Source organism: Cucumis melo, chromosome 5 (genome assembly GCF_025177605.1).
Source record: "Cucumis melo cultivar AY chromosome 5, USDA_Cmelo_AY_1.0, whole genome shotgun sequence".
NCBI classification, from domain to species: Eukaryota; Viridiplantae; Streptophyta; class Magnoliopsida; order Cucurbitales; family Cucurbitaceae; genus Cucumis; species Cucumis melo.
The window spans coordinates 14,444,765-14,463,979 of NC_066861.1; the positions used below are offsets into that span (position 1 = coordinate 14,444,765).

A 19,215-nucleotide genomic window follows, 5' to 3' on the forward strand; every position below is an offset into this window, starting at 1 on the left:
AAATGTGACGAGCCGTAGAATGCAATGACTTGCATTCTTTGACTCTTTTACAGGTTAGGAGAAATGGGAAGGGGTCTTCTCTCTCTCTCTAATCTGTCTCTAGAGAAAGGATGGAGGAAGAACATTCCTACAAATGGTAAAGGACTCTAAAACTCGTCCTTCACCGGTCTCTTTAAGGGATGACCTCCTTTATATGGGGATCTTCAAGGTGGAGTTGGGCTTCTTTTATAGGCATACTTTAGGCTGGAAATTAACTGACGATGTTGAACATCCGTCCTTGCCTACACTACCAATTGTCATTGCCTACAAGTGTAAGCACAGAAAGTAGTCGTTCCTTGTCACATCATCCTCATTTACCACTCTTGTCTCTTTGTGAATCATTTCGCATAGTGATGTGCTGGCATTTTGCCTTACGACTTACGAATTGTCAGTCTTCTTCTCGATGAGTTAATGCACAATCCTTGCTTCCTTTCTTCTTTATGCCACCATGATGAAAAACACTTAAAACCATAGCTAATCAGGCGTTAAGACTTAATTATGTAAGGTGCATTCTCATGATATTATAATTTTGCACTAAAAGATATGTGTTTTGACCATTTATCTTGCATTTTGACTCCATTATTCTACCTAAAAGACTACAAACTTGTATTTCTAGCTCGTGGTGTCTCCAAAGGACTTTTCACTAATGGAATGACCTTGTTTCTTAACACTTGCTCCTTCTTATCAAGGATTTGCACGGGCTCTTCCTCATAACTTAAATCTTCTCTCAACTCAACTGGTTGTGCTTGCAAACATAAGAAGGATCTGGAACATACTTTCTTAGCATGGATACATGGAACATATTGTGTATCCGAGCAAGTTCTGAGGGCAACTCAAGTCTATAAGTTACTAGCCCAACTCATCCTATTATCACATAAGAACCAAAATATCTAAGGCTTATCTTACCCTTCCTACCAAAACAAAGCAAACCCTTCCAAGGAGGTAACCTTAGGAAGACTTGATCTTGTACTTCGAACTTAAGATCTCTTCGCCTCGTCTACCTAACTTTTCTCCCTATCTTCAACTATCTTAAGATTCTCTCTTATCAACTTAATCGTCTCAATTGAAGCTTGCACCAACTCTGGGCCAACTAACCTACATTCTCCCACTTCATTCCAACACACTGCAGTTCTGCAAGATCTTCTATACAAAGCCTCAAAAGATACCATTTTAAACTAGAATGGTAGTTGTTAGACAAACTCTATAACAGATAAGTGGGTATCCAAACTTCCTTTAAACTGACGGACACACACTCTCAACATGTCCTCTAAGATCTGGATGGTCCTCTCTGACTGACCATTTGTCTGTGGTTGAAAAGCAGTATTAAACTTCAACTTATTCTCGAAGGTCTTTTGCAAACTAGGGCAAAACTTAGAGGTAAACCTCGGATCTCTGTCTAAAACTATGGAGTCTGGCACTCTATACTAACTCACTATCCTGTCGACGTACAACTTAGCTAGTTAATCCAGCGTAAATATCGCTCTGATGGGTATACACTGCATTGTCTTGGTGAATCTATCGATTATTACCCAAATACCGTCGTGTCCACACAAGGAATGAGGTAGTCCAAAGAGAAAATCCATGATTTTATGCTCCCACTTCCACTCTAGCATTGGCAGTGGATTGAGCAATCCTCCTGGCCTCTGATGAACTGGCTTAACCTACTGATTGATCAAGCATTTGTCAATAAATTAGAGGAAAGCATACAAAAGCAGCGGAAAAATGGATCAAATTTTCTATAGATGCATCTAACTACTTAGAGATTAACATGCATTAAACACAACCCTAATTACACTAAAAGAAATATACCTTTGTAGCTTTCCAAAATCTCGAAATTTCCTCCTGAACTCGAACCGAACCACTACTAGAGTTGACCCGCTATATTTCAACTTAGAACTGAGTTGTAGAACCCGTTCAATGAAGGAAATTTAAGAAAGAGATGGAATTTGGAGGGAGAGAAAGAGTTGAGAATTTTTGGAAGATAGATTGTTTTAAAAATAATTTTGTAAAAAAAATTAACAAAATGGCCAAAGTTTTCAAAAAAATTGAAAATTCCCTTTAAATAGACTAATTATATGCAAAATTGCATGTAATTAGTTTATTAAATCTCAACACCTAATAATCCACTAACCATTAGTGGAACTTAGTGGGCTACGTGTCTACATTTCATATAGTCACTTATCCCATTAAAACACCTAGCCCACTAAGTGTTAATGGAATTATCCAACAAAAATTTTTGTTGGATTTTCCAACTAACTTTGTATAAGGGTAGTTTGGTAATTTCACCATTAAAGTCAAAGTTAAACTTTGACTTTTTCAAGTCAAAAGTCAACTTTTTGACTTTTTACAACTTTGACCATTTCCATTCATTTTGAGCTTTTTAATATGAATTCATATTCATATTTTTAGTATTTAAATCACATTTAAATATAAAGCTCTTTCTCAAAGCTATAACTGACGACTGTATCACATATACTTGTCGGTTTCTCTCTCTTTACCTAATTCCAATTATTTCAACATGTTGTTCTAAGTTAATTCCATATAAGCTAGTAGGGGAACCTAATGGACCTATAGATCATGGGCTCCAACGATCCGAGATTAACTGACTAAATCCTTTTAGATCGAGCTAATCAATATTTGCTAACTAACGGGTCATTCCACTAAAGTCTCGTAGTTGAACTCTCCTTACTATAGATATATTTCTATACATATGATATAACCATGATCAGTAAGTTAATCCTTCACAGGTTGTTCGTAATCTTGAATGGGTCAAAATATCATTTTACCCCCGAGATTACATCTTGTTCCTTAAGTCCCACTAATCCACTATTGAATAATTAGTTTAAGATCCAACCTATAAATCGAATCCTTCTCGGACCAATGAGAGGGTGGGGCTCCTTGTTCAAGACTTGGATTCAGTCCTTAAGATAACAACCTATCTACTAACCCTAAAACACGTGTAGAAGTAAATTCCGTCTTGCACCCTATGTCCCTAGCCATCCACCCAATCTTACCCCTGAAATGGGAGGTTTGTTGGGCCAGTGTTGTTGACCTACCCTGACCTATGCAGATCTAAGGATAATATCGTGTGAAAAGAAGTTCATAGTTAACTCAAGATTAAGAATGAGTTACCTAGGTCATCATAATCGAAACAGTCAATTTTATATAGTCAATAGTGTCATAACTTAAAAGTGACTATTTCATGGTTCCAGTCTTATGTAACTCTTTACATAGGATGGCCCTACTTCCATGTCTCTACATAAACAATTCAGGATCACCTCGTTTGTACTAACTACAAAGTGGGTCGCATCCATAGCATTCCCAGAATAAGGTGCCCAACCTTATTCATACACTATAGACCGTTTAGGCTATATACTCGAACTTTATCCCCATTTATGCCTCTACATAAAGTTCAAGTCTATTGATAATATAAAAGATGCATTTTATTGATAATATAGGTCTCTCGACCATAAGAATAAGAACATTCATACAACACATTCAAAGTACAAAAATGGAAAGTAAAGAGGTGTGCCAAACCGCAGAATGCACTATCATGCATTCCTTGGCTCCTTTACGAGTTAGGGGAATTGTAGATGAGCTTTTATCTCTCTAATGTCTCTCTAAGCTTTCACTCGAATGTTGAATGGAGAAGAGGTAGAGGAAGAACTACTTCAAATGGTGAAGGATTCTAAAACTCGTCCTTTCACCGGCCTCCTTAAGGGATGACCTCCTTTTTTTTTTTTCTGTTCATGGTGGAGTTGGCTTCTTTTATAGGCATAGTTTAGGTGGGAAACTAATTTTGCTCTATGCTACACATTCGTCCTTTCTATGTTGCACAATTGTCCTTGTCTACAAATGTCAGCGCAGAAAATAGTCGTTTCTTGTCACATCAGCTTCAATTACCACTCTTGTCGTTTAGCGAATCATCTCGCATAATGATGTGTTGACATCTTGCCTTACAACTCGTCAAACAGCTTCTTATCGCTGAGTTCTTTCACGAGATTCTTTTGTGATTCACTTCGTTTCTTCTTTTTGCAATCCTGCGTGGAAAAACACTTAGAAGCATTGTTAAGCAGGCGTAATGACTTATGTAAGGATTCTTGGATCCAGGGTTTACGGGTATGGTTTCCATAGTAACATAATAATAATGCGGGATAGAGGGACCATTCTAATTGAAATTGGGAAATCAAGCTCACCATTATCAACGACCTTTCAACCTGACCACTTCTTCTCAATCTATTTCTTTAGAGGATATAGTTAAGACTTCAGTTAACAGTTCTTAAGTTTCAACGGGACATTCACCGACTGTAATAAGACTCAATTCAACTCGTTTAAGAAACCAAAGCACTACAACATGAAACGAGGACTAGTTTCACAAATGTTGGCAATCAAGTTACACAGTTGGTGACGGTGGTAAGCAAACTTGAAAATAAAGGTAGGCTTCCCGCTCAACCAAAGCACCGAAGTGAAAAAGTCCTACCCTCCACCTCTCAAGAGCCAAATGTGAATATTGATCCTCCTTCTTCAAAGATTCAAGTTCAGGTAAATGATGATGAAAAAAGTGAAACACAAGATCAACCATCCACTCAAAAGATATGTACAAATCCCTTACCTTTAAAGAGACAAGAAATGCAAATGTGTTACATCTAACTCCTTAAATAATTACAATTGAGTTCAAATTATCGTTTTACCCTGTAGTTACATCTAATTCTTTAAATATCATTGGTCCCTTTAAATTACAAATAGCTTATAGTCCAACTATAGACTAGCACCCCTCGAGCCAATGAGAGGTTAGAGCCTCATTGTTCAAGACTCAAAATTCGTTATTAAGGGAGTAACCATCTACTATCCCAAGAAATGAGAAGAAGTGAATTTCATCTTATGTAGTTTTGTGTTCCCAACTTTTCTTATTCAAACAAATCTCCAAAATGGTAGACTTGTTGAGTCAACTATCAAGATCATTCTCACTCATACTGATAAAAAGATTGTCGTCATAAATAGAAATTCACAACTCACTCAAGATTATGATCAAGTCTCGTATGGTCATTCTAGTGAAATATTGGTTCCTTTAAGTAATGGAGTTATAAAGAGAAACCAATTATTTTGCAACCCGATCTATGTATCCTTTGTACAAGATACTCTGATCCTACTCACATGTCTTCACATAAAGAATATGTTTCATGTTGTTTGTGTTAGTTGTAACATTTACATTTCATGTAACAATTACAAAATGAGTCATATCCATAGTGTTACTAGGATAAAGCACCCAACTTGTATCCATTTACTGAAGACTTTTTAAGTTATAACTTGAACATAAACCACTTGTATGTCAACTACATAGTGTTCAAATAACATCATATAATGTTGGATGTTAGTTTATTGGATTGAATTAATTCTACCAAAATGTTAAATAAAATACATCTACTTTTATTAAGTAAACAATTGGATAATTATATTTGGTAGAAATTTCGGGGATAATAATTAAGTGTATAGCAACAATTTTAAAAAATTGAAAATATAGATTTCTATCACTGATAGACTCTTATTGTTTATTAGTGATAGACTAATATTTATAATATGGTCTACCATTGATAAACTCCAACAAATTTTGTAATTTTTGCAATTTTTTTAAAATTTTGCTATATATGTTAATACTTTGAATCTAATTGTTATATTTACAACAGTTCATATATAATTCATGTTAATAAAACTACAAACCACAGAACAATAGTTTTCCTGTAATAATTTGAACATGAACCACATGCATGTCAACCATATATTGATCAAGTGATACATCATATAACTTTGGATCTTAGTTTATTGTATTGAGAATTAGTGGAGTCTAAATTCAAATAAAATACTTCTTATTTTATTATATGAAATTTTTTTGCTATTGAACTATAAACTACGAGACACACGATATTTAGGACATCAAATCTAATATGTTTGGAACTATTAGGCTCAACGTTTACATGAATGAGAAATTATCTCTAGATGTCCTATGGTTAATGGAACAACTGGGTGGATCCCGAATCCTCTGCTAGGCCATTTTTAAAAATTTATTTTGTCTTTTACTTCTATGCCCTCTATTTTTCTTAAAATGACACACCAAATATATTAGAATTGAAATTGTGTTATACCCATGTTTCAATATTTTCATTAAAATTTCAAGATTTTGAAGGGTTGCAAATTTTTTATGGGGGAGAAATTTTGGCTTTTTGGAGAAAATTTCCAGAAAATTTTGAGAATATTTCAATTTTTTCATTTCGAAAAAATTTCAAGATTTCAACAAAATTTCGAAAAATTTTGACATTTCGAAAATTAATTTTTTTTAAAATTAACTATATAAGTTAAGTTCAAGTAATTTTATGGTCCTATTACACACAATTTTATAGTTTGGCACACCAATGTTATTTCCGTCAACAAGGGATTAAATCTTTTTATTTACTATTTTTTTTTTTCAAATTTCCAACTTTTATCATTTTCTTTCAACTCCACGATCTAAAGAAATTGAATTTGAAATACCATAAAAGATAGAAAAATGGTCAAAAATAGAAAATTTGACAAAATACTTTATAATATATATCAGTATTTCAAATTCTACGCTGATATACTTCTAGTGATAGAAGCCTATAAGTTAGCCTATAAGTTTCTATTATTGATAGAATCCAAAATTTTATTATAACTTGTAAATATTTTAATTTATTTTGTTAATTTAAAAAATGCTCCTAAAAGATAACCTATATTTATTTAATTTTAACATTAAATTTCTTCATAAAATTTTCACATTTATTTCATCCGAGAAAATTGAATTGATCATGTCCATACTTTTTCCTTTTAACATTAAAAACTTTCACAAATTTCACTATCATTATACCTCAAATATTCCTAAATTTTGTACTATTTTGCAATTGTTTTTCAGTTCTTTTTTAAATTTATGCTCGTCCATGCAATGTCAAACATTATACATATATATAAATGTTGGGTTGCTTTATAGAAATTGCAGGTAAAAATGGTTAATTATAATCTAATTAATTCCATGCAGAATGGTTCGTAAATTAATTATAACAATTTTCATCAAGTTTCGTAATTCATCGGACATTTTTATAAAACTAAAACATCTGTGTATTCCTACAAAGATGGATATTTGAAGCCTCAGTGATGCATGTAATTACTGTTTGGCCAAATAATAGAAACATAGATTCGAAAATCACGGTGTTGTTTCCACCACAATCCCAGTTTAAACAATATTTAATCACTACAGTTTTGAATCCAAATCTCAATATATATCTTCTGCATGCATATCATTATTGTTATTATTACGTACTGACTAAGATCTTTTTATATTATTATTATTAATCTTTTAAATATAAAATATAAACTTTAATTAATTTTCTAATAATTGGCCATGCAACTTGAACCAACTTGCCAGCTAATTAATCTTCTTGCTCCCTTCTATAATCAATTTCATGATCTCACACCATATTATCCACACCACATGAGTCAATTTTAATTTCAATATATAATATTCAATCATTTCTCATCAAATCATAATATTTGGACGTATTTCTTTTCATTATTAGCATATACCCATGACTTTTAAGAGAGGAAAAATAAATAATAATAAAAGACATACTATTTGTCTCAAAATATACCTTTTAAAAATTAAATTGAATCGAGTTCACGAAAGAAAAATAATAAATCAGTAAATGATTTGTTCAATAACGAAGGAAAGTATATCATTGTAGTCAGTACTAGGCATTTGCACTATCTTCTTTTGTTAAATTGTTTGATCAATATAATATTGATCTACATGATTATAATTTATAGTTTTTACATATTTTGGTGTCTAACCTAAGTACTATAGCTTGAAAAAGTTCTAAAAACTATACACACATATTTATATATATAAAGCTTTCAAGGATTGAATTTTATATATATTTAAAAATTTTATGTATAAGTTATTTTCTCTCTCCTATTTTAACTTTCACTAAATAATAATAGATATCAAATTTGTTTGAGAGACCATCTAAAATTTATTTTATGTTTTCAAATTCGACGACAAATTCAACAACCAAAGCGAATATGCATTTGGTTAGATAATTTCTTTATATATTTTTATTATAACTATATTTTGAATTTAAGGCTTTAAAATGTAGAGTTATATTAAATAAGAAAAAGATAAAAACATTAATAAGTATAGAAATTCATGTTATAAACTTAATCAATTTTTGTTTAATTAAAATTTATATCATACAATGTATCATAAAATAATATATCGATATTACACATACAAATTTTATAGTTTATAAACTGCTAAAAATTAATTTAGATTAGTTTTACCTTCAATATCTAATATTATTTAGGGGAGAGTTAATTACAACCAATTTGATGATATATTTAGTATAACAAATATATAGAGATGAAAATGATAAGAACCACAAAACATCTACCTATTTCTAATGTTATAATATTATTCACTTTGACCATACACCTCAATGACTTTGTTTTTGACCTTCGAATCTATTGAGATGTTGGTACATGTCAATTACTATAATGAGTTGTACCTAATTTTGACAACTTGTTTTGTAGCTAATTAATAAATAAAATGAGCAACGTAACACTTAGAATGAATTCTAATTAGATGCATTTTTATTCTAGTCACACATTTTTTTAAAATTTATTTAAAAGAATTGTGTTATAATCACACAATTTTTTTTAATTTATTAAAAAGAAAAAATAAGTAATAAGTAAGAAGTAAGAAGTGTAATATAAATATTATTATTGTAAATAAGCTATTAAATACATTTTGAACAGTTAAAGAAAATTTCAAATTGATGAATTAGTTAGGAAACATATATGTGAAAACATGAGAATAATCATTTAGTCCATAGTGAACTTGATTTATTCCGTACATTCAAACTCATCATAATTCAATCTTTAAACTTTAATAAATAATGATTACTCTACATTTGACAATTTGATATGATTTAAATCTTTATTATAAAAGTTTCAACAAAATTAAATATAGTCAAATTTTATTAGGTAACAACTAAGTGTTTATAGCTCGTACAAAATTATTACCTGTCGTCTTATTAAATTAGAAAATTATTATAAATGATAAAACTGTTAAAAATATTTACAAGTAAAATAAAATTTCAAAATCTGTACCTGGTAGAACAATTTTTTAAATGTTGTTATATTTTGTGAATATTCTAGTTCATTTTATTAAATTTGAAAACAATTCTAATTAATCTAGGTGAGTAAGAAAATTAATTAAATCATGCAAATATCTTTTCAATATGGGTTAAGTTGTTACGAATTATTCTATATTCAAATTTAGATCTTAAATTGTTAGATACAAATTTAAAAATATAGAGATTAAGGGTGTGTGTGAGAGTAATTTGTTTTTTCTTAAGATGGTCAAAATCATTTTTTCTTAAAATAATAATGTAATAGTGTAATGCCCTGACTTTAGGAGGGGACATAAATTATCCTATATAACATTTGAATAAGAAGGATCCCAAGAACATGAATATAAGATTAAGAAATGCTTAAAAAGAATTAAGGGTTAAAACCTACACCAACGATGTGCATCTTTCTTTTCGTTGGTTCGATCATAGAAACTCCAAAATTAAGTATTTAGTTTACGTATAAAATATTGTTGATCAACTATTCTTGAAATCATATTTTAATTCAAAATATTAGAACAAAAGATAATAGACAATAAGCATATCATTAGATATTGTTAAACACAAAGCATCTCATGACTAGAATAGGTAAACGTGGGTCATAGTTTAGCCCACCACACACTCGTAGTAAAGTCGAATGCAATCGAGATCCGAGCTGTCCAACAGTTTTAATAAGAAAACAAAACTCCAAAGGTAAGTTGGACATGACCTAAGTGTATCGGATTAAAAGTATCTTCCATATAAATTTATAATTTATATCTATAATCAATATGTAAAAAAAGAATATACATAAATAATGTTGTATATATATATATATATATATATATATATATATATGAAATTTTGAAATACAGATGGTGAGAAGATACGATGAGAAAGAAAAAGAACATATAATAACTTGTAATCTAATAATAGGTGGTCAATAATTGAAAAAAACTAGAAAAAATTTGTTGTCAAATAATAAAAAAGTGGATACGAAGGTCTTGTAAAGTAGAATTAATTAAGTTAGAAATGTTGAGGTCTCCCCACTATATTAGGCTTCCGACTCTCCCATTTCCCCTGCCTACCTCTAAAATCTAAATCCCAAATTCCTCCTTTCGCCAAAAAGAAGAAAAGGGAATGAAGCTTCATTTCCTGTTTTTAGTTCCCTTTCTCTCACTCCTCTCCTCCGCCGCCGCCTGGATTAACGCTCACGCCACCTTCTACGGCGGCAGCGATGCTTCCGGCACAATGGGTAAGTAATTTAATTTAATTTGAATCGATGAGATTAATTAATTAACAAGTATATATTTACATATATAAGTATACTAGCTAGTGGGTTTTAATTAATTAATTAATTCATTCATTCATATCAGGTGGAGCTTGTGGGTATGGGAATCTTTACGGTGAAGGATACGGGAGCAACACTGCGGCAATTAGCACTGCACTTTTCAACAATGGGTTGAGTTGTGGGAGTTGTTATGAGATTAAGTGCGTTAACGATCCTAAATGGTGCCTACCTGGCTCTGTTTTGGTCACTGCCACTAACTTCTGTCCCCCTAATAATGCTCTTCCTAATAACGCCGGTGGTTGGTGTAACCCTCCTCTCCACCACTTTGATCTTTCCCAGTCTGTTTTTCTCCGTATTGCCCAATACCACGCCGGTATCGTCCCCGTCCTCTATCGCAGGTACATTGTCTTGGATAATGTATGTTTGTTCAACAACGGTTATTTTATACCAATATTTAAATCAACTAAAATATTTATAAATATAATTACATTTTATTATATTTTCTAGTTTTTTTCAATAATTTTTTTTGTCTATCTACAACAATTTCTTTTGATTTTAGGGTAAGTACAGGTTTAAAATTATTTATTTATTCACTTAAAATTATTTTGTTTTTTAATTTTATATTTTTAAATAATTTTCTTAAAACAGTATTTGGTTATTTTATTTTTGGGATAGTTGTAAATGTAACCCTTGGATTCAAAACAATTAAGAATATAACAACATTTTTTTAAAAATTGCAAATATAACAAAATCTGTTAAAACCTATCAATCCTATTAGAAGTGATAGACTATATTGCAGATATTGGTATAGATTATAAAAGTCTATCAGTAATAGAAGTCTATCACTCATAAACCTTGTATATTTGCAATATTTTTAAAAATGTTGTTATATACTTAGTTATTATTCCTAAAATTTCAACCAATTATAATTACACTATCTTTAGTGGTGAAGAGATCAATAAACATATGTGAGATGAAAGCATTCCGATTTTTTTCTTTACAATGTAGCCCATAAATAAACAGGGAAAGTTTGACATTAAACAAATATCATTAAATACGTGTCGTGTCAAACCACATGTTTTTTAAGAATATTATTATTAGAGTATGATGTACAAATATGAGTTTTTTTTTTTTTTTTTATATATTTTAGATTTGAGTTTGAGTTCCTTGGATAAAATTAGAGTGATACAGCATGACTCTTGCACAAAGATAACACGCACAAATGGAGATTTAAGTTTGGACTTTTTCGTTTTAATGTTACAGGGCTCCATGTAAGAGGAAGGGAGGAGTACGGTTCACAATAAACGGCCATTCATACTTCAACTTAGTGTTAATAACCAACGTGGGAGGCGTAGGGGATGTTCATGCTGTGTCCGTAAGAGGCTCTAGCAGTGGGTGGCAACCAATGTCCAGAAATTGGGGTCAGAACTGGCAAAGCCATACCTATTTAGATGCCCAGCCCCTCTCTTTCAAGCTCACTACTAGCGACGGCCGTACTCTTGTTTCCAAGAATGTGGTTCCTGCTGGTTGGTCCTTTGGCCAGACCTTCATCGGTTCCCAATTTCGGTGAACAACCACCAATGCCCATGTTTTAATTTCAAAGGCCTTTTTTGTCTGTTTGTCCGCCTTGGAAATGAGACAAGTGGGCTGAGGTGGACTCCTTACCACCCGCCTCTCAAATGTGTGAATGTGTTTCTTATGTTGGATCTTGGAGGCAAAACTCCCGCCTTCTCCTCTTTCGACAATTATTTACGGTGTCATTCATTCCATAAACAATTGGTTAAAAATTTTTATAAATATCGAAATTTAACTTTAATAGTACATAGACATAGTAAAATTAGTGGCAAGCACGAGTTGATCTACAAAAACTAGGATTGATTATCTTTCAAATATTTAGAAATATATCTACTTTTAATTTAGGAGAGTTCAAAGAATAGATAAATAAATCTAAACTAGAAATCAATAAATCTATTATAAAAAGAAAAATAAAAATGCCTACAGTGACAAGAGATTAAGATTCAAAGTAAGACTTTGTAACGCCCCAAAAATTTAGATAATTTTGGAGTTAATTATCTTAATTTTGTTTAATTAGATTTAATTCTTGGGCGTTATTTTTAATCCATTTAATGAGAATTATTTGATTTAGGTGGGAATTGAAATCAATTAAATATTTCTTGGATGAATATTTAATTAATTAAAGGTTTTGGCATGTGGAGTTGTTGAGTTTTTAGATTAAATGGTAGGTTAAGAGGATTAAGTAAAGTTGTGGATTTTTAGTGTTGTTGAACTTGAATTTAATTAAATAATTATGGCTGTTATTTAATTAAATTGTCGGGTGAAAAGTTTGTTGGAGATTTGATAATTATAAGTATATGTGGAAATATATATATAATTATTATGTTAATGAAAAAGATAATTATATTTGTTGAAATATAATTATTTAAGGAAAAGATAGTTGTATTTTGGGGAAAGGATATTTATTAAAGGAGAAAAAGTAAAATAATTATATTTTGGGAAAATATAATTATTTGTAAAAGGATAATTAATTACTTTGGAGAAAGATAAACAATAATTAATTATTGTGGAAGATAATTAATTGTTTTGAAGAAAGATAAATAATAATTAGTTATTGTGGAAGATAATTAATTATTATGTAGGAAGATAAATATTGTTTATGAAGTGAAGTTGTTATGGTTGAGTTAAGCTAATTCATGTCGGAAGTTATAAGTGATTTATTGGAAAAGATTTGATTGATTAAATTAATTAACTTAAATCCTCAATTAATTTGAGATTTTGGAGGGAAAAGTTAGTTTTGGTGGAATTGTAATTAATTGAGTATATATATATGGATATATATATTTAATTAATAATTTGGAAAAGTGTAGTTAATTATATTATGGAATATAATTATATTTATTTGGAAAAGAAAATAATTCATGAAGAGAGATGATTGGTTTTGATTAGACGAAAAAGATATATATTTATAAGAGAGAATAATGGTTTAAATAAATATATATTTATTGTAGATTTTGGTGAGAGAAAAATAATAATAATAAAGAAGTATTATTATTATTACTAATGGTTATAAATGCCTAAGATTAAGGCATTTATTTAGGAAAGATAATGGGAATAAAGATATATGTATATTTTTTTGGTATTATATATATATATATATATATATATATATATATATATATATATATATATATATATATATATCCTAAAAGGAAAAGGAAAAGGAAATAATAATTATTATTATTATTATTGTTATTATTTGGGTCTATAAATAGCATTGGAATGCTTAAGATGGAATTAAAGGAAAAAGAAAAAGGTTCTTTATCTTCTTCTCTAACATAACCCTCTGCTGTCGCCGCCTCAGTTAAAGTTAAGATTGGTCTCTTTAGAAGCTTGAGGATTTAAAGTGATGAATTAAGAGGATTTTTCGACCTCCATTTGAGTAACCTTGGTAAGCAAATAAAATTAAATTAATATTTTATTAATTTAATTTTGGATCTATTTGAGGTTTCTTTAAAGGTTCAATTGGCTAAACTTTTTAAGATCTAAATCTTGGATTTTTCCCAATCAAGGTTGAATTGGTTTCAACCCCAATTTTTAGAAAGTTAATTAATTTGGGAGGATTTTTGGATGTTAGCCAATTGCTAATTTCATTAATTAAGATACTAAGTGTTCCTTTTATGATTAGGATCAAGTTAATTGGAGAATTTTACTGTCAACTAGGGAGTACCTTTGTTTGGCTAAAATCTTCAGGTAAAAGATTCTCCTACTAGACCTTCGAACTGAATTCAAGAGACCGCATGTAATTATGATTATGCATTGATGGTAGCTAAAATGCATAACTTGATGCTATTGATAATGACTGTCATTGTATTGATGTTGATGATGATGACTGAGATTATTATGTTGATGATTGATGATGATGACTGATGTTATGTTAATGACCGGTAGTATGTTGTTGATGACTGTTGATGATTGTTAATGCATGATATATTAATCACATGACTAAGGATGTTAAGATTAATACTCATGCATGTTATGATGTTATGTTATGCTACATGCTATGGATAGGGTGTTCTGTTAACTTTGTCTATTAGAGTCGTACCTGCATGGGTGTCTTTCGGGATCACCACCTATTTAGGACTGTGTGGTCCGACGGGACGCCAGTCTAGCATGGATATAGATATGATTCGAGTGATTCGACGGGGTCCTCGCATCCCGATTGTCTTAGTGTTACCCCCGGGTTCACTACAGACCAGCATGTCCTAGGTGCTCCCTCGGGACACCGAAGACCAGATTTTCGTTCCTACGGGAGCGCATGTTGCACGTGTTTGGGAACGTGCCAGAGATTGGGTACCATTTTCAGGACTCTAATGGGAAGTTAACAGACACCTAGCGGGACTAGTAGTAGGTCCCTTACTGAGTATATGTTTATACTCACTCTTTCTATGTTTAACATTTCAGGCGAAGGTAAAGGTAGAGGAAAGCTGGCGAGCGACAGAGAAGGACCCGTGACATGCCATATGGGGACTCAATTTTGCTTCCGCGTTTATGTTTCAGTGTTTTAATATTCCGTTTTTAATGAAAAATTTATTCTTCCCTCGTTTCAAAAAGTGTCTCTTGTCATTGTTTCTTTTTAGTAACGACCTCAGCTTAGTATAAAGAGTTGGGTCGTTACAGACTTGTTCTAGACTTATGAAGTTGATTTGGACCTTAGATCAATTTACACACAACATAGATCTAGAAGTTCTAATGTTTAGAATCTCACTCTTAGGTCTCCTCCTTCCTAATGCAAACCAATGAAAGGTTTACTCTAGTAATTACAGCAATTAACATTGCATTAAGCTTCTTCATAATCAATCTCGGTTGATTTCCATAACATTCTCACGTATTTCAATTAACGGTTTAACACATTAGATCTAATATAATATAATTTTTTTCGAGCTTATGTATTAAACATTCATCATTCGAACAAATGCACTCGGTTCAAAAGCATGAAGTATGAATACACTAAAATGAGTGTGCACAGATTGAATAATCTAAGAACCATGAATTCATAACAAAATCATAAAGTTCTACAACACAAATGCATGCCCATGATTACAACACAAATATAGATCGTTCATGAAATAAACAATAGAAGTATGAAAATAAAAGAGAAAGATCAAGTTTGCTCAAATTTGTGACTCTCATCGTCCAATCCAACTACAAATCCATGGTCTACTCCGATCTCCACTCTTTTGAAAGCATTGATGATTTTTTTGTCTTTGCCTTGATCTCTCATCTGAGGAAGCCTCTAATGATGAACTAAAGCTCACGATCTTCCCCTCCCTTTCTTCTTTGTGTATTTTCATGTTTAGGCCAGAGGGAATTAATGTCAAAGTATCCTTCCCATTTGAGGTCTCGAACGTCAAAATATAAAGATCGGAATGCTCGTATCGTCGCAACACTAGTAGGCAGTGTCCTGACGCTAAGAAGGAATTAAGCCCTGAACCTAAGCACCCCAAGTCTTTCCAGAGTTATAGTGGATGAAATGAAAGTCAAAGTTTGTTTTAAGTTAGTAGAAAAATTGGAAGGAAACTTTAGTAAAAGTTGGTTGTTACACAAGTGACATGGTTTGTGTGTCATCATAGCCAAAACTGGACTTTAAGGAAGAAATTTTGATTAAATATTGGTGTTAGGCATTTTGTGTAACACCCCATAAATTTAAGAAACTTATTATGAGTATTACATGAAGTGGAATTGGAAGTTATGGAATTTGTTTGGTGTTAGATTAATTAAAATTCGAAGTTAAGGAATTTATTCGGTTGTTTTGTGTTGGATTAATTAAATATATATACATGGGTGTGTATATTTAATTAAAGATTATGGAGTTTGGTAGAAATTGTTATTAATTAAGACATGAGAGCCCAGAATCCCAAGTTGTTCAAAGATTAGAACTTTCTAAGATGAAAGTTTCTTAGAGGAAAGATTGTAACGCCCTAAAAATTGAGATAATTTTGGAGTTATTATCCTCATTTTGTATAATTAGATTTAATTTATTGGGCGTTATTTTGAATTCATTTAATATGAATTATTTGAGTTTGTTAGAATTGAAATTAATTAAATATTTGTTTGATGAATATTTAATTAATTATAGGTTTTGACATGTGGTATTTGTTGAGTTTTTGATTAAATGGTAGGTTAAGATGATTAAGTAAAGTTGTGGATTTTTAGTGTCGTTGAAGTTGAATTAAATTAAATAATTATGGATGTTATTTAATTAAATTGTAGGGTGAAAAGTTTGTTGGAGATTTGATAATTATAGGGAAACTTACATAAATGTAACAAAACTGTAAACTATTTACGGCCCGTGTAACAAAGCCCATAAAGTTAGTCATTTTTTAAATATTCCAGGTTTGCTCTTCCATCTTTCTTTTCTTCCTCGCGATTCGTCTTCCTCCTGTTATTTCGTCTTCCCCGTGTTCCCCTACGATTTCGTCTTTCTTCTTTTCTCTTTTTCTTTTCTGCGATTTCTTTCCATCATCTTTCTTATTTTTCGATTCTTTATTTATGTCGTTTAATCTTTCCATCGTTTTTCTTCTTTTCCTCTTCGCTTTTTTCGCTTCGATTTCTTTCCATTGCCTTTCTACTTTTCCTCTTCTTTTTTTCGTTGCAATTTCGTTCCATCGTCTTTTTTCTTTTTTTTTTTTTATGCATTTACATTTGGGTAACCAAATCTTAACGACTGTGTATAAGACTATGTACAACAAAATGAAAAAATCTAAAAGATCGTGTATAAAGAATCTTGAAAAAAAATTATTTAGATTAGAGTAGCCAAATGTAAACGATCGTGTAAAAAAAATAAAAGATTGCGTATAAAGAATATTGCAAAAAAATCATTTAGATTGGAGTAATCAAATGTAAACGATTGCGTAAAAAAAATAAAAAATCGTGTATAAAAAATCTTGAAAAAAAATCATCTAGATTGAAGTAACCAAATGTAAACGATAGTGTAAAAAAAGTAAATGATCGTGTAAATAAATCTAAACGATCGTGTACCAAAAGAATTAAAAAAATCGTGTACCAAAAGAATTAAAAAAATCGTGTACCAAATTTAAAAAAAAATCATTTAGATTTAGATCCATAAATCAAAACGATCGTGTAACAAAATTAAACGATGGAATTGAAAAGATAAATTGTAGCCATATCTAAACGATTGTATATAAATTGTAGTCATATCTAAATGATCGTGTATAAATTATAATCATATCTAAACTATCGCGTTGTAGCCATATCTAAACGATCGTGTATATATTGAACCATATCTAAACGATCGCGTATATATTTAACCATATATAAATAATCGCGTATAAATTGTAGTCATATCTAAATGATCGCGTATCAAACAATAACCAAATCTAAATGATCGCAAATATATTACACGCACGTTATTGACAGTGTGGTTGACGCGGCATTTTTGGTATTTTACACGGTGGGCCTCTAGGCTTTTTTCGTTTTTAGAATTGTTCTATAGAGTGTAAATATTTTGCCACTTTTTTATATTTTTGAAAAGACTCCATAATTATATTTATATGTAGAAATATATATATAATTATTATGTGAAAGGAAAAGATAATTATATTTGTTGAAATATAATTATTTAAAGTAAGATAATTGTATTTTGGAGAAAGATAAATAATAATTAATTATTTTAAATTAATTATTTTAGAGAAAGATAAATAATTAATTATTGTGGAAGATAATTAATTATTCTACAGAAAGATAAATAATAATTATTAATTAAATATATATATATATACATATATATATATATATACTCAATTAAATCCAATTCCACCAAAATCAATTTTTCCCTCCAAAATCTCAATTAACTTAAATCCTCTATTCTTTTAATCAATCAAATCTTTTCCAACAAATCACTCAGCAAATTTCAACATGAATTATCTTAAACTCAACCATTAAATTTTAGTTCCAATACTTAATATAACACTCAAATAATTTAACATAATTAATAAAAACTCCATAAAAATTTGGGATATTACATTCCTTTTTCCCAATAATTATATTTTAATATATAATTATCAATTTTCTTTTAAATAAATCCAATTTTTTCTCTTTCCTTATTTACTCAATCATGTCAATTTCTTTCTAGAATCAATATTTATCTTTCTGCAGATAATTAATTATCTTCCACAATAATTAATTATTTATCTTTCTCCAAAATACAATTATCTCTTTTCCTTTCACATAATAATTATATATATTTTTCACATATACATATAATTATCAAATCTCCAACAAACTTTCCATTCTACAATTTAATTAAATAATATCCATAATTATTTAATTTAATTCAACTTCAACAACACTAAAAATCCACAACTTTACTTAATTCTCTTAACTTACCCTTTAATCAAAAACTCAACAAACACCACATGCCAAAACCTCTAATTAATTAAATATTCATCCAACAAATATTTAATTAATTTCAACTCTCACAAATTCAAATAATTCTCATTAAATGATTAAATGAATTCAAAATAACGACCAATAAATTAAATCTAATTAAACAAAATTAAGATAATTAACTCCAAAATTATCTCAATTTTTGGAGGGTTACATTTTAAGCTAAGGCTAGACGGCCAAAGTGGTCAAAATAACCTTTAAAGACATAAGGAAGGTTGCCACGAGTGAGTT

At 30.2% G+C, this 19,215-nt stretch overlaps 1 protein-coding gene across 1 annotated transcript; it reads left to right on the forward strand.

Annotated features, from left to right (window-relative positions):
* Nucleotides 1–10,281: 10,281 nt before the first annotated feature.
* Nucleotides 10,282–12,316, forward strand: LOC103485793 (expansin-A15). The gene is made up of 3 exons (XM_008443492.3): nucleotides 10,282–10,464; nucleotides 10,586–10,898; nucleotides 11,764–12,316. Exons 1-3 carry the CDS (start codon nucleotides 10,350–10,352, stop codon nucleotides 12,068–12,070), a joined length of 735 nt encoding a protein of 244 aa, XP_008441714.2. The 5' UTR covers nucleotides 10,282–10,349; the 3' UTR covers nucleotides 12,071–12,316.
* Nucleotides 12,317–19,215: the final 6,899 nt, after the last annotated feature.